The sequence below is a fragment of the Mus caroli genome, unplaced genomic scaffold (genome assembly GCF_978045245.1).
Source record: "Mus caroli unplaced genomic scaffold, Mus_caroli_1 scaffold_2, whole genome shotgun sequence".
Taxonomy (NCBI): Eukaryota; Metazoa; Chordata; class Mammalia; order Rodentia; family Muridae; genus Mus; species Mus caroli.
Genome location: NW_028227257.1, coordinates 29,507,805 through 29,531,687, shown reverse-complemented (window position 1 = coordinate 29,531,687; position 23,883 = coordinate 29,507,805). Strand labels below are relative to the sequence as shown.

Genomic DNA, 23,883 nt, shown 5'->3' with positions numbered 1-23,883 from the left:
CTCCAAGGAGAAAGACCCAGAGGCCTTCATATGTGGTTCAAGAAAAACTGGGATCCTAAACCTACTGATGGTACTCTCTGGTACAAATCATTTGGTGTATATCGATCATTTAGTCCTACCACAAAACTGGCATGAATGTCTTTGTTTCCTCTGCTCCTTCTGCTGGGCTGCTTCAGGCTATGCAATGAATGGTGCTTCTGGTGAGGTTCCATGAGCATTCCAAAGCCCAGTGCTGTGGAACTGCAGAAAAACACCAGGAAAATCACTTAACATGGAACAAGGCCTAAGGCCAGCATCACATTCAGGGACCTGTGAAAGGGCCAACAGTTTGAGCACAGACACCCATAGTAGAACAGGGCAACCCCAGTGATGCTTCCTGGAACAAGCAATCAATCCAGAATACCTGGTCAGTTATAGAGTGATGAACATCTGGACTCTTTGTAATTCTTACTAAGCCCTCTCTGTTCAGGTCTGCTTGATGGAGGAGGCTCCTGATGACCGACAGAGGAGTAGGGTCTGAGCCTGCCACACTAACAGGCAGACTAGAACAGAGAAGGAAAATTGTTCTAATCCCAGCAGCACCCAGCACCTTATTCTGACCCCTCGTTATAACAGGTGTTGAGAAAACTATCTGAGGCCTGTTGGAGAACATCCTCACTGAAAACAGTTTCTGTCTCTTTTTGAAGAGCTTAGGACACCAGCATTGTACTAGATGTTGGCCATCCTGTGGCTCAATGGTGACTGTTTTTTTTTTTTCTTGCATCTTGTAGGTACAGTGTCTATATGTTCCCTTCTCCATGATATACTAACATAAAATAGCTGTGTTAGAAGCAGCACATTTCTTGAAAACGTGAGAAGTGAAGATTATACTATCCAGCTTTTGTAGTACAGGATTTCCCATGGTCCCTGAGGAGATATCTGCATTTTTCTCAGCATCAATACCATCAGTGGAGATAGGAGCTCAACTAACATGGTAAATGCACTAAAAAGTGTGTCATTTTATACAGTGAAGTATATCCCAACATTAAGAATGGCATTCTGTCATTTCCAGCAATACAAATGGTAATTGACATGAGTCATCAGAGAATAACAGAAACCAGAGGCTTGCCCTTGTACATGAAAGATGAAAGATGAAAGTTTGGCTTTATTTTGGCCTCTGCATGTTTCAGGGTCTATGGTGTCTGTGTATAGTCAGATAGACAGCCTTTCTGTTACCTACTCATTCTTCCTGCTGTGACTGCCACTGTAACCCATGTAGAGTGTGGTACAGTCAGGTTTTCACTCTCCCTTTTCCTTCAGCCGTGACCCACAGCACCTGAGAGAGACAAAAGCCCTGTGTTGTGCTCTGTAGTGTTCCTGACTTTAATCCCCTCTTTCTACTTGGCAGGTAAAATGACACCTCTCGAGTTCGAGGCTAGCCTGGTCTACAGAGTGAGCTCCAGGACAACCAGGGCTACACAGAGAAACCCTGTCTCGAAAAACCAAAAAAAAAAAAAAAAAAAAAAAAAAATGACACCTCTCTCAGTCAAATCAGCTGGGGGCTAACAGGGTCATCAAGTTTACTGGAATATGCAAATCTGTGTGGTTTATACTGATCACCAATGTGGCAATACACTCTGGGCGCCATTTTCTTTCAAAATGGCTTGCCAAAGTGAACATTTCACAGATGTTGTGATAATGCTTTGCCTAAGAAATTCCATATCTTGTGTTTCTGGAAGAACATACCCTTGCATCATCAGTTGTCTACCTGGGCCAGCATGGCTGCATAAGGGGAAGTGTGACACAGTTCCTGCCCCTGGAGCATCACCAGGCCATTGATCCCCATGTGTGCTGATGGTTGTTGTTGGGCTGAAGCTAATTTGATGTCCTTACTCATTTATTTTCAATGCTTCTTTATGGGAATACAATTACCCCATTACTCAGAGCTAACCACCCTATAATAAAAGAAACAGATGAAGTTCTTTAGAACGAGAAATGGAGGTGGTCATGAGGCTGTGGAGGATGAAGAACATGGAATCATGAGGAGATGCATGTACCCTCTGGTCCAATGACTGCCACATTAATTAGCCAGGATGAACTTGGGACATGAGTTAAAGTGGTCTCAAGAAGTAAAGGCATGGAGAGAAAAAAAAAAAAAAGGAATCATTAAAATACAAGTGAATGGTACATGGGTTTAAAAAAAAAAAGGAATCATTAAAATACAAGTGAATGGTACATGGGTTTATTTTATAGAAGAGAGACAATCTAAAAACAAGTAGTATTAGAAGGAGAGTACAGGAGGCTATAGAATTGCTAGGTTGAGGAAATAAAGATTAGAGAATTGAAAGATGATGGAGAAGCATATAAAAAGTTAATGCTTTGTTGTCTTGGCTACTTGAAGAATTGGAGATGATAATGCCTGGAGTGATAGTACAGAGAGCTAACTAACTTTTTCATAAATTGTAAACGTTTGTTAGGAATTATTTTAATTTATTAGTCTGCCATCTTTCTGTTTTTACATGAAAATAGTTACTAAAGACAGCTGATTTTTTTTGTACCAGGAAACCATGAGCGCTATGCCCAGCTACCTGTAAAGAACAGGCTGGGTAAAATCTATGAGGAAACGTGCTTTTGCTTTTTGATTAGTTTCTGCTCTAAGGAAGTGGGGACTATTGATCCTGGACTCATATAATTTATGTACATTTTAGATTTTTAAAAAATTATTAACAATGAACAAAGCCTTGTGCATGTAATTTTATTTAGTAAAAGACTGGGTTCAGGCTCTCTGGTCAGAAAGAAGAAGGAAGAATGATGAGAAGTCTCAAGAACAGATAAGAGTACCAGCTTGCATCCACTATTGACTCTACGTCCTTACTCAGTTAGAGAGTACCAGCTTGCATCCACTATTGACTCTGAGTCCTTACTCAGTTACTGCTGCTCCCCTTCCAGCCTTTTTCAGGAGCCTCCTCGACCCGGAGGCTGGACTTTGGCAGCTGTCCTTGCTTCAGAAGCCCCCATCAACATTCCCCTGTAATCAGTCGCAACCCAGGTATTACTAGGCTTCTGGGTCTCCTATATCATGCTAGCAAAAACACCACTCTTGCTGCCATGTAGGAAAATCCCCCAACATGGGAGCCAGGTGGTATCTCAACATCTTCAGGAGCTTGGTCTTTTTCTACTCCTATATTTCTTTAGTCTTCTGCAAAGGACATGGCAGCATGGCACAGTGAGTTCTTCTGAGGGCCCAAATATGGGGACCACTGGTGTAACTTTTTGCTGAACAAAGTTGGTACCATACTTCTCTATGTAGCTGCCAGGAGAGAATCAACTAGTTCTTTTTATTTAAGGTAGTTATCTACATATGCCTATTTGGTACTAGGGGATTGGATGGTCTCATTTGATATTCACTTTGCTTCTGAATTATATACAATAATTTGTATTGTTCCTTGTGAATAAATTGATTGGATCAGAAAAAGACCACAGGGATTTAACTAAGCAACAAAAATGGCTGTTGTAATTAATTTTTAATGTTTTTATTCTTTATGTGTGTATATGTGTCTTAGTTAGGATTTTATTGCTGTGAACAGATGCCATGACCAAGGCAACTATTATGCAAAGAATATTTAATTGGGGCTGGCTTACAGGTTCAGAGGTTCAGTATGTTATCGTCAAGGCAGAGCATGTCAGTGTTCGGGCAGCATGGTGCAGGATGAGCTGAGAGTTCTACAACTTCATCTGAAGGCCACTAGGAAAAGACTGGCTTCCAGGCAGCTAGGAAGAGGATATAAAGGCAACACACACAGTGACACACCTACTCAAAGTAGGTCACACCTCCAAATAGTGTCACTCCCTGGCCCAAGCATATTCAAAACATCACAATGTATATTATTATTGGGTTTCTGAAAGTCACAGTTAGCATGTAGAAGTCAGAGGACAATTTGTAGAAATTACTTCTTTCCTTCCATTAAGTGGATTGCAGAGATTGAACTCAGATCACTGGGCATGGTGGCAGGTGACTGTGCCTGCTCAACCTTCGATCAAATCATCTAATTAAATGTATATACAATTTTTATTGTTCCCATACTTTAGCAATCACATCAGAATATATAAAAAACTTCCATTCTCTAGTTGTACTTTTAAAATTTGCGGTACACATTTTATAAACAAAATAAAATTTGATCACTTTATTTAAATTTGACATGATATCCCTAATTGTAAAAGACCCACTAATTGTAAGGTAAAATATGCCCATTTCTATATTACCATCTTGTATGTGATTAGAACACATTCAGAGAAGTTATTCAAATGCCAACTGTGAATGTTAAACATAATACTGGAATTCTAAAACAGTTATGTGACTTTTACAAATGATTTCTATTCCATATTACTTGACTTCCAGGTATTTACATGCTTATCAATAGGATATATGCCATTTTTATGCAAATGCATTTGTACAGATAGAAAGTAAGTAAATTTCTGATTGAAATGAAATAGGAGTTATCAGTTTCTGTGAATTGCATGAATCTTTAAGTCAACTATAAGTTATTTTAAACAGATGAAGGAAACACTGCTGATGTAATGGCATGTACTAAGAGGCACAAAGAAATTCTTTGGTGGGAATAAAGGAAGGAGAAAGGAAATTTAAGAAAGGTTAGCTTAGCAGCAGGATGGTGTCAGTGTCAGTACCTAAATGGCCAGACATGGAGGCGAGGATAAATTTGGCATGTCAATGAAGGTACAGTTCTCAGAATTGAGAAATTTTGGATACCACAGTGTTCACAAAAATACTAAGAAAACACATAGATACAATTCTAAAAATCTTCATACTGAAATACAAGAACAACAGAATATATGCAAGCTCTCATAAAGACAGGACATACACATGTAAGTATTGCAGCTCTGAAGGGAACAATTTCCCCTTTACAAGTTCTGCTCAACTGCAAGGAAAGTTTCCCCAATACAACTGAAACATCTCTGCTCTGCATGAGCATGGTTTCCCAGAGAAAGTGTTACAGCTCTGTTGTGGCAAGGGGAAAGTTCCAGAGAAACTGTTACAGCTCTGCTCCTGCCTGCGAAGGTTTACCCAGTGAAGGTATTAACAGCTCTGCTCTGTTACAGATCTACTCCTGAAAGTATTGTGGTGTCTTAGTCAGGATTTCTATTCCTGCACAGAACATCTTGACTGAGAAGGAAGTTGGGGAAGAAAGGGTTTATTCAACTTATACTTCCATGTTGCTTTTCTTTTTTTCTTTTTTCTTTTTTTGGTTTTTTTGAGACAGGGTTTCTCTGTGTAGCCCTGGCTGTCCTGGAACTCACTTTGTAGACCAGGCTGGCGTTGAACTCAGAAATTCGCCTGCCTCTGCCTCCCAAGTGCTGGGATCAAAGGCATGCACTACCACACCCAGCTCCATGTTGCTTTTCATCACCAAAGGAAGTCAGGACTAGAACTAAGCAGGTCAGGAAGCAAGAGGTGATGCAGCGGCTATGGAGTGGTGTTACTTATTGGCCTGCTTCCTCTGGCTTTCTCAGCTTGCTTTCTTATAGAACCCAATATTACCAGCCCAGAGATGGTACCACCCACAAGGGGCCCTCCCCTTTTCATCACTAATTAAGAAAATGCCCCACAGCTGGATCTCATGGAGCCACTTCCCCAACTGAAGCTCCTTTCTCTGTGATAACTCCAGCTTGTGTCAAATTGACACACAAAATCAGCCAGTACAAGTGATCCCTTGTCAACTGGACACACAAACACATCACTATTAAGCCTCAACCTTTACTTTCTTATTCATCCCCAAGATATAAATAACTTTAAAAGTCCTACAGTCTTTACATATTAAAAGAACAATCCCTTAAAAATATCCAATATCTTTTAAAATTCAGAGTCTTAAAAATTCCAAGTCTCTTAACTGTGGGCTCCACTGAAATACCTTCTTCCTTCAAGAGGAAAAAATATCAGGGCACAGTCACAATAAAAAATAGAATCAAACTCCAACCATCCAATGTCTGAGATCCACTCACAATCTTCTAGGCTCCTCCAAGGGCTTGGGTCACTTCTCCAGTTCTGACCTTTGTAGCACACACCTTGTCTTTTAGGTTCCAGCTGCTTGTACTCCAATGCTGCTGCTGTTCTTGGTGGTCATCTCATGGTATTGGCATCTCCAAAACACTGTTGTCTTCAGCTGCAACTAGGCTTTACCAAAAGCCTCTAATAGGAGCTCTTCACGGTTCCAAGATTCAACTCCTTTGCATGACCCCTTCAGTTCTGGGCCATCAATTGCAACCGAGGCTGCACCTTCACCAATGGCCTTCCATGGCCTCACAGTGCTGAGTCTCAGTTGCTCTTCATGACCCCTTCAAAACCTATTACCACCTGAGTGATTCTTACATATTACCATGTCCAGCTGCAGCAGTAGGTAGAAGAACCTTGGCTATATCTGGAACACAGCCTCTTTGTGCTCTCTGAAAACACTTTCCAGAAGTTTTTACCTCATTGATGCGGGTCTCTTCCTAATCACCACTAATTTCTTAGCTTCAGCTAACCAGCATCAATAGTCCCAGTAATGCAAAGTTTTCAGTTTAGTAGTTCTGGTATCTTGTTTATCACAGCTAATTCTTCAGCCCCAGGTAACCAGAACCACAGAATCTTCACAATCAAAATAGCAACAATCCATAAGAGACTTTAATCTTCCTTCAGGAATTTCACAAGCCAGGTCCCCATCTTCTGCACTGTTCTCAACGTTATCTTCCAAGCTCCTACAGAACATTCCACAGAGTTCTTAGCATCCCAATGGCTCTTCTAGTGCAAAGTTCCAAAGTCCTTCTACACTCCTTCCCCAAACATGGTCAGGATGTCACAGGAATGCCTCACTATGCTGGTACCAACAATGTCTTGGTCAGGATTTCTATTCCTGCACAAAACATCATGACTGAGAAGCAAGTTGGGGAGGAAAGGGTTTATTCGGCTTACACTTCCATGATGCTGTTCATCACCAAAGGAAGTGATGAACTAGAACTAAACAGGTTAGGAAGCAGGAGCTGATGCAGAGACCATGGAGGGATGTTAATTGGCTTGCTTCACCTGGTTTGCCTGGCTTGCTCTTATAGAACCCAAGACTACTAGAACCAGGGATGCACCACCCACAATGGGCCCTCCCCACTTGATCACTAATCGATGAAATGCCTTACAGCTGGATCTCATGGAGGCATTTCCTCATCTGAGGCTCCTTTCTTGTGATAACTCCAGCTTGTGTCCCGTTGACACACAAAACCAGGCAGTACACCTGGCAACAGACAACCAAGAAATGCTTCAAAGTCACATCACACAACAAACCTAACACAAGAGATATATTGGGAGGGACAAACCCAGGAAGGTGGCTGCCTGACTAGAAGCAGAAGAGAACTGGGCAGAACCAGATGTAGAAGATCCAGGCTTTAAAGTATGTGCCTACTTTCAACCACTTGAGGAACTGCAATAAACCTGGAAGGTATAATAAGAGCAGAGCTCAGCACAGCTGCGTATATTTACTTTATTTTGTTGTTGCTGTGAGCAAACAGCTGGCAAGAAACAAAGAAATCGGACATGCCTGTCATCCTAAGAGCAGGCAGTGAGGAGAAGATCAGACATTCAAGGTTATCCTTCGCTACAGTACAAACCAAAAGTAAAGGAAGACAGGAAAGAAAGAAAAAGAAAGGAAGAAAAGGAAAGAAAGAAAGAAAGAAAGAAAGAAAGAAAGAAAGAAAGAAAGAAAGAAAGAAAGAAAGGAAGAAAGGAAGGAAGGAAGGGAGAGGAAGAAAGAAGGAAGAAGAGAGAATGGAAGTAAAAGATGGCAACAGGTAATGATGGAGGAAATATAGAAAAGATGAAAAGAAGGAAACAAAGGATATATGTTAAAATGTTTAAAAGTTACCAATGAATACTGATGATGTGCTTGCTTATCCCATGTATGGCGAAACCCAAGATTGTGGTGTGCCTTCCCTTAACTCTCTAGAACTCCCCTCAGTTAGCTGTCAGGACATTCCTTAAGTCTCTACTCCACCCCCTTTGCCTGCATTTCTTGTAGACAGGATTTTAGGGTTGAACCTTTTGAGGGTGGGTTGGTGTCTCTATTGCTCCACTGGGGTTCCTGCCTGGCTACAGGAGATGGCCTCCCCAGGTTCCATACCCCCAATTTCATGACTCACATCTAGGGTAACCTCCACTGATTCTTGGGTGCCTCCCTTATCCCAGTGTTTTTTTCTTTACCTGGAGATTTCCCCTTCCTTCTCTCCCATAAGTCACAGATTTCCATTCATATTTGTGGCCATCTAGCCATCTCTCCTGTTCTCTCCACACCTGAAGCCGCCATTCCGTCCCATCTCCCTCCCTCCATCTGCTGCTTATGACTATTTTGGTTGAGCCAGGTTAACCTCTTTTATAAGCTGCTTTAGACATAGTGTTTTTCTACAGAAACATAAAAAGCACTTTTGTAAATATATTTGCAAGACATATAACAACCTTCAATATCTACTCAAAATCTTTCAAAATAAAAAGCATTATACCTGGATGAGCTATTTCATATCATTGTCCAAGAATATAAGTGCAAACAAAATAAACAAGGATTATTGTGTTGGAAAGTGCAGACAAAAGAAAGAGGCACGTCACATTGTAATGCTTGAATAGTTGTTGGCACTTGTCACTTTTTATTTTGTTTGTCTAATCTTGTGAAACTGAATGTTAGTGTGACAGCTATACATATCACAAATCCATTATAGTTATAGACTTTCTCTCCGGGAGAAATACTTTCATGATGATGAAGATGGCAGAAATGTTCAAATGTTTGACCATATTAAATATATTCAAGTTTTGCCCCAGTATGCATTATTTCATGATGACTAAGGCTTGTGAAATGTGAAAAGGCTTGATCTGATGTAGTGTACATTCATAGTTTCACTCCAGTATGGATTTCTTACGTAAAGATGAAGATGATAGAAATGTACAAAGGCTTCACCATATTAAATATACTCACAGAGTTTCTCTACAATAATGATTCTTTAGTACTCTGAAGAAGTCTGACATGCCAAGGCTATATCACATTGATTACAGTCATAGGGTTTCTCTCCTGTATGTGTTGTGTTCTTTTATGATATTGCAGGCCACTATGACACCCAAAGGCTTTACCACACTGCTTACATTCATAGGGTTTCTCTCCAGTATGTGTTCTTTTATGCACTTGGAGATTACTGTGATTTGCAAAGGCTTTGCCACATTGCTTGCATCCATAGGCTTTCTGTCCAGTATGTATCCCTTTATGTTTTAGGAGAAGAGTGTTTCGAGCAAAGGCTTTATCACATTGGTCACATTGAAAGGGTTTCTCTCTAGTATGTGTCCTTTTATGTATTTGAAGATAACGGTGAAGTACAAAGGCTTTACCACATTCACTACATTCATATGGCTTCTCATCACTGTGTGTTCGTTTATGATTCAGGAGACTAGTTTGACATGCAAATGCCTTATCACACTGATTACATTCATAGGGTTTCTCTCCAGTATGTGTTCGTTTATGCTTTTGCAGACCACTGTGATACCCAAAGGATTTACCACACTGCTTACATTCATAGGGTTTCTCTCCAGTGTGCATTTTTTTATGCACTTGGAGATTACTATTACTTGCGAAGGCTTTGCCACATTGCTTACATTCATAGGGTTTCTCTCCAGTATGTGTTCTCTTATGTGTTAGGAGTTGACTGTTTTGTGCAAATGCCTTATCACACTGGTCACATCCAAAGGGTTTCTCTCCAGTATGTATTCTTTTATGTGTTAGGAGATGACTGTTTTGTGCAAATGCCTTATCACACTGGTCACATTCAAAGGGTTTCTCTCCAGTATGTGTTCTTTTATGTATCTGAAGATAACTTTGAAGTACAAAGGCTTTGCCACATTCACTACAGCCATAGAGTTTCTCTCCAGAATGTGTTCTTTTATGATACAGGAGACTAGTTTGACATGCAAAGGTTTTATCACATTGATTACATTCATAGGGTTTCTCTCCAGTATGTGTTCTTTTATGTCGTACAAAATGATTGCTTTGTGCAAAGAATTTTCCACATTGATTACATTTATAGGGTTTCTCTACAGTATGAATTCTTTGATGCCTTCGAAGATGACAGCGAAGAGCAAAGGCCTTATCACACTGGTTACATTCATAGGATTTCTCTCCATGATGTGTTCTTTTATGCTGTTGGAGACCACTCTGACATGCAAAGGATTTACCACATTGCTTACATTCATAGGGTTTCTCAGCAGTATGAATTTGTTTATGCCCTTGAGGATGGCTCTGATATGCAAAGACTTTACCACATTGAGTAAATTCAGAGGGCTTCTCTTCAATATGACTTTTTTCGTGCCTGCAAAGATAATTGGTACATGTGAAAGCTTTCTCACATTCATTACACTGATGAGTCTTTTAATCTTTGTGAATTAATTTTAAAAATTTTAAAATTTGTCAAATTATAAAGAGCAATCTGATATTAAGGTATTATAAGTATTTTACATTCATGGTGTTCACCTTCACACTGTGCTGCTATGCATCTTTGAAGATGCATGTCATGTAAGAGCATTGATTAAATGGCTCACATTTACAACATCGTTTTTTTCTGCAAGAGACTTGTTAAATATTTGAAGAGAATGGAAGAACCCAGAACTTTATCACACGTATTGTATTCATAGATTTTGCTATACTGTGAGTCATAATACATTTACAAAGTGATCCTAGGCAAACAGAAGTATTTCTACATTTAGTACTCATAGAGGATATTCTGCAGTGTGAGTTTGTACATGGCCCCAATAAAGTTTGAAACTGAATTATTTGTAAACTTGTAGCACATTCAAAGAGGCTACTCCTAGTGGGGACTACTATGTATCTTCTAATTGCTGTTCTGGTTGAGACAGAGGTTCATTGCTACTTTCAATATTTCTATATTAATATGGCTGGTATCCATTGTGACATATGATAGTAATATGAAAAGAAGAACAGTAAGTGAAGAGGTTCCACATTGCATTCAAATAATTTGCCCTTTTATCCTTATATACATGTGGTATAGGGATTAAGGCTTTTACACATCCTTGACTCTAATAAGCTGTCCCTATCACTAAACTTAGCTACATTATTACAAGTATGTGAGTGATTTCAGCTTTACTCTGGACTATTTTCCTCTTAGAAGGTTTTGGACATAGGCTAATCACCTAATCAATGTGTGTACCCTTTGCAATATCTGAGTGGTAGTCGGTTGAACAGATTGGCAGTTCTACAGCATAAGCTCTACTGGGCTGTGGTCCTAATGGTGAGATCTGTTAAGGCATTGTTTCTTTGTCTTTGCATGTAGAGGAATGCTGCCCAAGCACAAATTAGATACCAGGCATTGGTGTACATGGTTTTGGGAGAATTTAGTGATCATCCATAACTTAAAGCAGTGCTTTTTTCCCCCCACCCTGTTACTTTTCTTTAAAATTTGCAGGACACCTTAAAATGTGTTCCGAGACATTCTTAAGAGTTTCCACATGCAGATTACCTTCCATGTCTTCTAGAACTTCGAAAATGCTCTTCAGTATTATGGTCTTCCCAACTGTAGCCTAAATATAATGCCAGAGAACGTATGTTATATTATTGGAAATTAGGCAAAATGTAAATTATATCTTCAGCGAACCTTAGAACCATGCTTGATTTAATCACCTTGGTCTTCCTCATTCTCAACAGAGATTACAAAAAGAAACACCAATTAAAAAAAACAAAAACACTTCTCCCTATATTTTACAAAGTGAAAAGAATTCACTGTCTTACCTATAGCAGCAAGATTCCTGTAGGTCTCCAGCATCACATCTCTGTAGAGATTCTTCTGAGAAGAATCCAGCAAAGCCCACTCTTCCTGAGTGAAGTTCACATGTACATCATCATAGGTCACAACACCCTGAAATATTCCATACATGTGTACATGAGAAAGCATAATATGGACAATACTGTAAATGTATACTTCATTGAGAATACATTCATATAATTCTGGTGCTTCCTCCAATTATTTCCTGAAACAAATGTCCTTATGTAATTCCAAATTAATTTTATAAGAAAACTCAGTAACAAACGAAGTTCATCTATGTCATTATTGCACCCCTTTGATAGGATAAAGAGTTGCAAGAGAAATGGCAGCTAACAGCCAATAAAGATATACAAGAAAACAGATCAACAGAACTGACTACACATCAGATAAATTGTATGATCAATTGCTAACTACAAAAATGATGAGGATGCTGGTGTATTCTCTCATGCTACCCCAACACTCAGGAAGTAGACACAAGTGTATCTCATTGACGTGAATTCCAGCCCTTGGTTTCGAACTCAGTGGATAGACCCATGGTCCCCAAAGGAGGTACCACTTCCAGTCGATATAGCACAACCAGGATTTTAGGATCCCAGGATCTCAGGAGCTTGGTCACACCAGGATCTGAGGTTCTCAGAGGAAGCTTGACTGCCAAGAACTCTTACACACCTAGAATCTCAGCATCACAAGATCCCAGAATCCCAGGATCACAAAGAAAGCTGAACTCTTAGAAGTTCTGACTCAAGTGGGATTATAGGAAGGACAGGCTCCAATCAGATATATTGAGGGCAGAGAACACTTGAGATAATCAGATGGCTGGAGGCAAGGATAAGAACAGAAACACCAGATACCAAGGTTACTTGTTATTATCAGAATCCAACTCTCCCACCATAGCAAATTCTGGATATACCATCACACCAGAAAAGCAAGATATAGATCTAAAGTCACTTCCCATGATGATGATGGAGGACTATAAAGACATTAATAACTCCCTTAAAGAAATACAGGAGAACATATCCAAACAGGTAAAAGAATTGAACAAAACCATCCAGGATCAAAAAATGGAAATAGAAACAATAAAAAAAAAAATCACTAAGGGAGAAAACTCTGGAAAAAGAAAACCTAGAAAAGAAGTCAGGAGCCATAAAAAACAGAATACAAGAGATAGAAGGGAGAATCTCAGGTGCAGAAGATACCATAGAAAACACTGACACAACAATCAAAGAAAATGAGAAGTGCAAAAAGCTCCTAACCTAAAACATCCAGGAAATCCAGGACACAATGAGAAGACCAAATAGGTTAGATAAATAGGTTAGAGAAGAAAGATTTACAACTTAAAGGGCCAGTAAATATCTTCAACAAAATCATGGAAGAAAACTTCGCCAACCTAAAGAAAGAGATGCCCATGAAGATACAAGAAGCCTACAGAATACCAAATAGATTGGACCAGAAAAAAAATTCATCCTGTCACATAATAATCAAAACACCAAATGCACTAAACAAAGAAAGAATAGTAAAAGCAGTAAGGGAAAAAGGTCAAGTAACATATGAAGGCAGACCTATCAGAATTACACCTGACTTCTTGCCAGAGACTATGAAAGCCAGAAGATACTGGGCAGATTTCATACAGACCATAAGACAGCACAAATGCCAGCCCAGGCTACTATACCCAGCAAAACTCTCAATTACCATAGATGGAGAAGCCAAGGTATCCAATGACAAAAACAAATTTACACAACATCGTTCCACAAATCCAGCCCTTCAAAGGATAATAAAGGGAAAACTCCAACACAAGAAGAGAAACTATGCTCTAGAAAAAGCAAGAAAATAATCTTTCAACAAGCCTAAAAGAAGACAACCACATTGTACTGGCTGATTTTGTGAGTCAACTTGACACAGACTGGAGTTATCACAAAGAAAGGAGCTTCAGTTGGGGAAGTGGCTCCATGAGATCCAGCTGTGGGGCATTTTCTCAATTAGTGATCAAGAGGAAAGGCCCCTTGTGGGTGGGACCATCTCTGGGCTGGTAGTCTTGGGTTCTATAAGAGAGCAAGCTGAGCAAGCCAGGGGAAGCAAGCCAGTAAAGAACATCCCTCCATGGCCTCTGCATCAGTTCCTGCTTCCTGACCTGTTTGACTTCCAGTCCTGACTTCCTTTGGTGATGAACAGCAGTATGGAAGTGTAAGCTGAATAAACCCTTTCCTCCCCAACTTGCTTCCTGGTCATAATGTTTGTGCAGAATAGAAACCCCTACAAAGACTCACATGAATAAAATTTCAACTCTAATGACAAAAATAACAGGAAGCAACAATGACTTTTCCTTAATATCTCTTAATATCAAAGGACTCAACTTCCCAACAAAAAAAACATAGAGTAACAGACTTGTTACATAAACAGGACCCACCATTTTGCTGCATAAAGGACACCCAACTCAGTGACAAGGACAGATACTACCTCAGAGTAAAAGGCTGGAAAACAATTTTCCAAGCAAATGGTCCCAAGAAACAAGCTGGAGTAGCCATACTAATTTTGAATAAAATCAACTTTAAACCTAAAGTTATCAAAAAAGATAAGGAGGGACACTTCATACTCTTCAAAGGTAAAATTTACCAAGATGAACTCACAATTCTGAACATCTATGCACCAAATGCAAGGGCATCCATCCACATTTGTTAAAGAAACTTTACTAAAGCTAAAAACACAAATTGCACCGCACACAATAATTATGGGAGACTTCAACACCCCACTCTCATCAATGGATAGATCTTGGAAACAGAAACTACACAGAGACACAGTAAAACTAACAGAAGTTATGAACAAATGGATTTAACTGATATTTATAGAACATTATCCTAAAACAAAAGGATATACCTTTTTCTCAGCACCTCAGGGTACCTTCTTCAAAATTGACCATATAATTGGTCACAAAATGGCCCTAACAGATACAGAAATATTGAAATAATCTCATGCATCCTATCAGATCACCACGAACTAAGGCTGATCTTCGATAACAACATAAATAATAGAAAGCCCACATACATGTGGAAGCTGAACAACACTCTACTCAATGATAACTTGCTCAAAGAAGAAATAAGAAAGAAGTTAAAGACTTTTAGTTTAGTGAAAATGAAGTCACAACACACCCAAACTTATGGGACACAAAGAAAGCTTTCCTAAGAGGAAAACTCATTGTTCTAAGTGCCTCCAAAAAGAATCTGGAGACAGCAAATACTAGCAGCTTGACAGCACACCTAAAAGCTTTAGAACAAAAGGAAGCAAATTCACCCAAGAGGAGCAGATGGCAGGAAATAATCAAACTCAGGGCTGAAATCAACCAAATAGAAACAAAAAGAACTTTACAAAGAATCAACCAAACCAGGATCTGGTTCTTTGAGAAAATCAACAAGATAGACAAACCCTTAGCCAGACTATCTAGAGGGCACAGGGAGAGTCTCCTAATTAACAAAATCAGAAATGAAAAGGGAGACATAACAACAGAATCTGAGGAAATTCAAAATATCATCAGATCCTACTACAAAAGCCTATACTCAAAACAACTGGAAAACCTGGATGAAATGGACAAATTTCTAGACAGATACCAGGTACCAAAGTTAAATCAGCATTAGATTAATGATCTAAGTAGTCCCATATGCCCCAAAGAAATGGAAGCAGTCATTAATAGTCTCCCAACCAAAAAAAAGCCCAGGACCACATGGGTTTAGGGGAGGGTTCTATATGACCTTCAGAGAAGACCTAATTCTAATAATTCTCAAACTGTTTCACAAAATAGAAACAGAAGGTACTGTACCCAATTCATTCTAGGAAGCCACAATTACTCTGATACCTAAACCACATAAAGACCACAAAAAAGAAAGAGAACTTCAGACCAATTTCCCTCATGAATATCAATGCAAAAATACTCAATAAAAATCCTTCCAAAATGAATCCTTCATGGAATCCTTCAAAATGATCATCCATCATGATCAAGTAGGCTTCATCCTAGGGATGCAGGGATAGATCAATATATGGAAATCCATCAGCGTAATCCACTATATAAATAAAGAAAAAAAACTACATGATCATCTCATTAGATGCTGAGAAAGCATTTGACAAAATCCAACACACATTCATGATAAAAATTCTTGAAAAGATCAGGAGTTCAAGGCCCAAACCTAAACATAATAAAAACAATATCGAGCAAACGAGTCTCCAACATCAATCTAAATGGAGAGAAACTTGAAACAATCCCACTAAAATCAGTGACTAGACAAGGATGCTCCCTCCCTACCTCCCTATTCAGTATAGTCCCTGAAGTCCTGGCCAGAGCATTAGCAACAAAAGGAGGTCAAGGGGATACAAATTGGAAAGGAAGAAGTCAAAATATCACTATTTGCAGATGATATGATACTATATATAAGTGACCCCAAAAAATCCACCAGAGAACTCCTAAACTTGATAAATAGCTTCATTGAAGTAGCTACATACAATATTAACTCAAACAAATCAGTGGCCTTTCTTTTTTTTTTTTTTTAATTTTTTATTAGGTATTTTCCTCATTTACATTTCCAATGCTATCCCAAAAGTCCCCCATACCCTCTTGCCCACTCCCCGCCCTTCCCCCAACTCCCACTTCTTGGCCCTGGTGTTCCCCTGTACTGAGGCATATAAAGTTTGCATGACCAACGGGCCTCTCTTTCCACTGATGGCCAGCTAGGCCATCTTCTGATACATATGCAGCTAGAGACACGAGCTCCAGGGGGTACTGGTTAGTTCATATTGTTGTTCCACCCCTAGGGTTGCAGACCCTAGAACACAACTTCTGCCAGGAGGCAGTGGCCTTTCTATACACAAAGGATAAACAGGCTGAGAAAAAAATTAGGGAAACAACACCCTTCACAATAGTCACAAATACTATAAAATACCTTGGTGTGACTCTAACTAAGGAAGTGAAAGATCTGTATGATAAGAACTTCAAGTCTCTGAAGAAATAAATCAATGAAGATCTCAGAAGATGGAAAGATCTCCCATGTTCATGAATTGGTAGGATTAATATAGTAAAAATGGCTATCCTGCCGAAAGCAATCTACAGATTCAATGCAATCCCCATCAAAATTCCAACTCAATTCTTCACAGAGTTAGAAAGGGCAATTTGTAAATTCATCTGGATTAACAAAAAACCTAGGAGAGCAAAAACTCTTCTCAAGGATAAAAGAACCTCTGGGGGAATCACCATGCTTGACCTCAAGCTGTACTACAGAGCAACTGTGATAAAAACTGCATGGTACTGGTACAGCGATAGACAGGTAGATCAATGGAATAGAATTAAAGACCCAGAAGTGAACCCACATATCTATGGTCATTTGATCTATGACAAAGTAGCTAAAACCATCCAGTGGAAAAAAAGACAGCATTTTCAAAAAATGTTGCTGGCTCAACTGGTGGTTAGCATGTAGAAGAATGCACATTGATCCATTCTTATTTCCTTGTACAAAACTCAAATCTAAGTGGATCAAGGAACTCCACATAAAACCAGAGACACTGAAACATACAGAGGACAAAGTGGGGAAGAGCCTTGAAGATATGGGCACAGGGGAAAAATTCCTGAATAGAATAGCAATGGCTGTGCTGTAAGATCAAGAATGGACAAATGGGGCCTCATTAAATTGCAAAGCTTCTGTAAGGCAAAGGACACTGTCAATAACACAATACAGCAACCAACAGATTGGGAAATGATCTTTACCAATCCTAAATCCAAAAGGGGGCTAATATCCACTAAATATAAAGAACTCAAGAAGTTGGACTCCACAAAACCAAATGACCCATTATAAAATGGGGTACAGAGGTAAACAAAGAATTCTTGACTGAGTAATTCTGGATGGTTCAGAAGAACCTAAAAAATGTTCAACATCCTTAATCATCAGGGAAATGCACATCAAAACAACCCTGAGATTCCAGCTCACACCTGTCAGAATGATTAGATCAAAAACTCAGGTGACAGCAGATGGTGGCAAGGATGTGAAGAAAGAGAAACACTCCTCCACTGCTGGTGAGATTGCAAGCTGGTACAACCACTCTGGAAATCAGTTTAGCCGTTCCTCAGAAAGTTGGACATAGTTCTATCGAAGATCTAGCTATACTACTCCTGAGCACATACCCAGAGGATGCTCCAACTTGTAATAAGGACACATGCTCCACTATGTTCATGGCAGCCTTATTTATAATAGCCAGAAGCTGGAAAGAACCCAGATGCCCCTCAACAGAGGAATGGATACAGAAAATGTGGTAAATTTTCACAATGGAGTACTACTCAGCTATTAGAAACAATGAATTCATGAAATTCTTAGACAAATAGATATATCTGGAGCATATCAACCTAAGTGAGGTAACCCAATCACAAAAGAACACACATGATATGCACTCATTGCTAAGTCGATATTAGCCCAGAAGCTCAGAATATCCAAGTTACTATTTGCAAAACACATGAAAATCAAGAAGAAGGAAGACCAAAGTGTGGATACTTTGATCCTTCTTAGAAGGGGGAACAAAATACCCATGGAATGAGTTAGAGACGAAATTCAGAGCAGAGAATGAAGGAATGACCATCCAGAAAATGCCCCACCTGGGGATCCATCAAATAAACAACCACCAAACCTGGACACTATTGCAGATGCCAACAAGATTTTGCTGACAAGAGCCTGATAAAGTTGAATCCTGAGAGGCTCTGCCAGTGCCTGACTAATACAGAAGTGGATGCTCACAGTCATCCATTAGACAGATCACAGGGTCCCCAGTGAAGGAGCTAGAGAATGTACCCAAAGCTGAAGGGGTTTGCAACCCCCTAGGAGGAACAACAATATGAGCTAACTGGTAACCTCAGAGCTCCCTGGGACTAAGCCACCAATCAAAGAAAACACATGGAGGGACTCTTGGCTCTAGTTGCATATGTAGCAGAGGATGGCCTAGTCAATGGGAGGAGAGCCTCTTGGTCCTGTGAAGGTTCTTTGCCCCAGTATGGGGGAATGCCTAGGCCAGGAAGCAGGAGTAGGTGTGTTGGGGAGCAGGGGGAGGGGGAAGGGTACAGGGGATTTTTTTATAGGGGAAACTAGGAAAGAGGATAACATTTGAGATGTAAATAAAGAGCATATCTAATAAAACAATAGAAAAAAATATGCAGTCTAAATTCAATGATCGGTATAGTCTACAACAGTCCCTAAACTTTTCAAAAGTTCAAAGACTGCTTTGCCAGTCTAAGCAATCTCTTGACTGCCACATATTGTGATATCAGATAACATTTTGTGTCTTTCCAGTATACAATAGTCCAGAATACCCATTCTTATTTCAATAGTGAGAAATGTGTATATTGGAACAAAACAAAAAAATTCAAGAGGGCAAACAGGAAACTCTGTAGCTGTCTCAGAAGCATGGGGCTTCAGTTTCAAAGTGCTTACATGGCTCTATCCCTGCAACTTCTCATACATCTCTCAGTTTCAGTACTTCCACTCCCTATATGCATCTTTCCTTGGCAGATTCGCATACCATAGGTATCTCAACATCTTGTGGTCTCAAAATGCAACTGAGGCACCATCCTCATAGGTGCATGCATTGAACTCACAGAATCCTCACTGGGGCTCTGACTCTGCCAAATACAGATAGCTGAAGTAGTGTTGAACTGACACCAGAACTGAAGAATCCATGACCATAATTTTGCATCTTCCTTGTTTCCAGAACCAGCACAATATGGGAAGCCTGTGAAGATTGGCTTCTAAATTGAGACGGACCCTGCCAAAGGTGGACCATAGTTGCAGTAGGTTTTATATGAAGTTCCTTCCTGGGACTAGGTATCACTTTGCCTACACATTCCATTAATTGAATGCTTAACAGAAGGGAATCTTACTCTTAGGGCACCTTCTTAACGCTTCCAATCCAGAGCAAGGATTTCTCTTTAATGGTGATAATATCCTTGAAAATCCCTGCCTCTGATTCAGCACTGACTACCATTTGAAATTTCCTAGTACTGTTTTTTTCTCTTCAAACCACAGACTTTGCATTTCTTTCTACACCACTTGTTTTATTTGTTTGTTTTGGTTTTGGTTTTTTTCCACTGAAAACCTGAATGTGTTACAGGTAATAACCATCCAACAGACTCAATATTCCAACTAAGAATCAGCCCCTTATCTTTTGATATTGCTTACTCAATTTCAGAGGTCATGGATACAATGAGAACATTGGTGGCCAAACTATCACACATGACCTCCAGCTAAAATTTTTCATAGCATTTCCCCCTGAAATCCTATGACCTCACCTTACTCTGCCCATAATAGTCTAAACAGTGGCATCTACCAGGTCCTACAAGAACAGTAGATGAAGATCTGTGTACAGTTTTCTATGCCTTTGCCATCTCAGTCCTTACGTCTTCCACATTCCTGCAAAAGAAAACATTCACAGGTTCTGTCCAGAATTAAAATCAGTTTTTTGTGTATCATTTTTTGTTCTAACTTGCTACTCAGGAAATGAACAGTTTTTCTTGATGCTTCTTTCAGATCACAGTACATCATTTTGAGAACATAAGGTAGAAATGGAAGGTAGATAATACAGGCCAAAATATGGGCATACATTGTTTCCTGGCTTGCTCTCTTGTTTGGTCACTGTCTCATGCTCAGCTAATTAGTTCTCTGCCCAGATCCCCTTGCCTAGGGAGATTGCCACCCTCTGTGGAAGTGGCTTCAATCATCAGTCATCAATCGACACAACCTCTCACAGACATACTAACCAGCCACTCTGAAGGGGCACACCCTGAACTGAGGTTCTCTCAGATGAATAGATGCTCTAAAATGTTGAGAACTGAAGATGATTATGACACATAGATGATAATATATGAGAAAGTTTTAATAAACCTTAACTAATGCCTTTCCCACACCAATCATTTTATTAAACCCCAAACACTGATGATTATTACAACTGAAAAACATAGATATGTCAATAAATGCACAGAGGTGAATCTTTAGGATCAAGAAGGGAAAACTAAAATTGATTTTTCACAGAAAGTCCCCAAACCAACAAACTCATGACACAATAGATTAAATTTTCAGAAGACAGAATAGGTGGCAACACTAATTAAAGTACAGACAAACCAATAAATATAGACAGTCCCTCAAACAAGAAATATGGGATTACAGTCAAAATCAAAGAAATCACTGGCTAGCACTCACCCTGTAGGCCATGGTAGTTTCCTTTGCAAATAACAGAAAATGGATTAGGGGGCTATTCCAGTTAGAGAGATATGCCTAAAGCATACAAATGTTTCAACATTGGAGAAAACTAAAAAGTACTAAAAAATACTACTAAAAAGTATCGCCCTTTTCATGATAAGGAAAAGATGTCTGTTAGGATCACTTAGAAGACATTTTGTTTCCTATGATTAATGACTGCATACAAATATGCACCACTGGGAGGAAATACAAACTTTTAAAAAACAAATGCAAGAAAGAAGATCTTTCAAAAACAGTGCATTGTTTGTACTATACCCCAAACAGTTTCTTTGGTAGTAACTGCTTTATAAGTTATAAGCACATTTGAAAACATACTCTCTTCCCATTTTAATATGTGTTTGTGTGTGGAGAGCCGTGAGCAATTGCCATTACAAGATGGCGCTGGCTTCTGCTGTGCCTAACTAGTAAACAAGCCTTGCACACAGGTGCGAGAGTGAATTCACGCCAAGTCACTGCCCATCTCGGGGTGTAGTAATGAGGTGATGGGCGAGCAACAATTCAGGTGCTGACATGCCACACTGAGGGCTATATAAGCAGCACCATTTTCCGGGTTCTGGGTCTTCCCTCCTGAAGAAGCAATAAAGCTTTTGCTGCAGAAGAATCCGGTCGTCCGAGTGTGTTCTTGCCGGCGAGAACAATAGCATGGGACAAGTGGCGCCGAGAACCCGGGAACTTCATACCATCACTGGCACAAGGGAGACCCTCCGTTCACAGGGCGGGTTCAGAACTGCAGGACATGTAAGGCTCTGTAAGGTATGTTCGGTCTTGAAATTTCTCCAGCATTAGAGGCCTTTTTGTATGTTTTCATGGGGCTCGTTCTTTTTCTTTTGATTATGTACTGCTTCCACCACTGGAACTGCTGACTGGTTCTCAGTCGCGGTCAGGCACGGTTAGATAAAAGGGCAGTGAGCAGTATGGGAACCTCCCTCTTCGTGGTGACTGCCTTATGGTCGGTCTTGAGGCAGTGTGGCCTAAAAATCGCCACTAAGACTATAGAGGGCGTTGTTAAAGAGATAGATCACGTAGTGCCGTGGTATATGTGCTCAGGGTCATTAACTATCGCCTCTTGGGAGAAACTGAAAGGAGATCTAGTTAGGGAACAGCAGAACAGCAAACTTAAAGCAGGGACCATGCTGTTATGGAAGCTGGTAAGATTGTGCTTAACAGACGAGGATTGTCAGCAAATGGTTGAGGTGGGGCAGAGGGTCCTGGAGGAGGTCCAAGACAGTCTATCAGAGACAGAGCGGGGAGAGAGGTTAAGAGTTGAGAGGAAACAAGGTGCACCAAAGAATAAAAGCCTTTCCACGGGCCTTGAGCCCAAGGAAAAGAGAAATAAGGGAAAGAATGCCCTGGGAGAGTTTAGAAAAAGGGATGGAAAGGGAGAGACGAAGAGAGATCGAGCTGGGGAGGCACATAAGGGAAGGAGCCTCTATCCGCCATTAGACGAGTTCAAGGCACTAGCTGTTAGTAGCTCAGAATCGGATGAGGAACTTAGCCCCTCTGAGGAAACAGACTTAGAGGAAGAAGCGGCTCACTATGAGGGAGAAAGATACCAGCCAGATGAAAGACGAGCTAATCAGTCACAGAATAAGACAAAAGCAGCTAGAGACAAATGTCAGCTCGCTGCGTGGTCTCCGGGCCCTCGACCTCTGGGTCTTAGTGCACCTCCACCCTATGTGCAGAGGTATCATTCAGACTCATTCATTCCAGAAGAGGAACAGAGAAAAGTGCAGCAAGCATTTCCGGTCTTTGAAGGCAGCAATGGCGGACGCGTTCACACTCCGGTGGAGTATATACAGATTAAAGAACTTGCTGAGTCAGTCCGTAACTATGGAGTCAACGCCAATTTTACTATAGCGCAAGTCGAAAGGCTTGCTACTCTGGCAATGACTCCCGGGGATTGGATGACTGTAGTGAAAGCTGCAGCTCCTAATATGGGAATGTATCTAGAATGGAAAGCTTTGTGGCAAGACTCCTGCCAAGCACAGGCAAGGGCCAATGCCGCCGTTGAAGGGGACCAAAGAACATGGACTTTTGAGTTGCTTACAGGTCAGGGACAACACGCTACTAACCAGACAAATTACCATTGGGGAGCGTACGCACAGATCTCAGCTGCCGCTGTTAAGGCATGGAAGGCACTCTCTAGGAAGGGAGAGGCAAGTGGACATTTGACAAAGATTACTCAGGGCGCCCAGGAGTCATTCTCAGACTTTGTGGCTAGAATGACAGAAGTGGCAGGGAGAATTTTTGGAGACCCAGAGGCACCTATGCCTTTAGTTGAACAGTTGGTCTATGAACAGGCTACGCAGGAATGCAGGGCAGCTATTACACCCAGAAAGAGCAAGGGATTGCAGGACTGGTTGAAGGTTTGCCGTGAGCTTGGAGGGCCACTCACTAATGCCAGTTTGGCAGCTGCCATTCTACAAGGGCAGAAGCGCCCTGACACGGCTGAGCTCAAACTCTGCTATAATTGTGGCAAACCAGGACACTTAAAAAAGGACTGTAGAGCCCTTGTCAAAAGGAGAGCGCCAGGACTGTGTACTCAGTGTGGGAAAGGGTATCATTGGGCCAGAGATTGTCGCTCAGTCAAGGACATTCGAGGCAGGCCTCTGCAGCCAGGATTTCCTCAAGCAGTAGAGAATGAGGCCATTTCAAAAAACGGGAATCAGGGCCCCAGGTCTCAGGGCCTCAAAACATATGGTATCCCGGCAGGCAAAAGGTGGACCCCACAGTCCGCAGGGCAACAGAAGGATCAGCTGGATTGGACCTCTGTGCCACCACCCGA

The 23,883-nt window shown here is 40.5% G+C and overlaps 1 protein-coding gene across 1 annotated transcript in view; it reads right to left on the bottom strand.

Annotated features, from left to right (window-relative positions):
- Positions 1-3,430: 3,430 nt before the first annotated feature.
- LOC110287824 (uncharacterized) overlaps positions 3,431-23,883 on the bottom strand; it is a 31,344-nt gene continuing 10,891 nt past the window's right edge. Inside the window, exons 2-4 of the mRNA XM_085833497.1 lie at positions 11,796-11,922; positions 11,527-11,587; positions 3,431-10,362 (exon numbers count right to left, since the gene is read on the bottom strand). Coding sequence (XP_085689623.1) covers positions 9,042-10,362; positions 11,527-11,587; positions 11,796-11,922 — 1,509 coding nt within the window. The 3' untranslated portion in view covers positions 3,431-9,041. The remainder of the gene's footprint in view (positions 10,363-11,526; positions 11,588-11,795; positions 11,923-23,883) is intronic.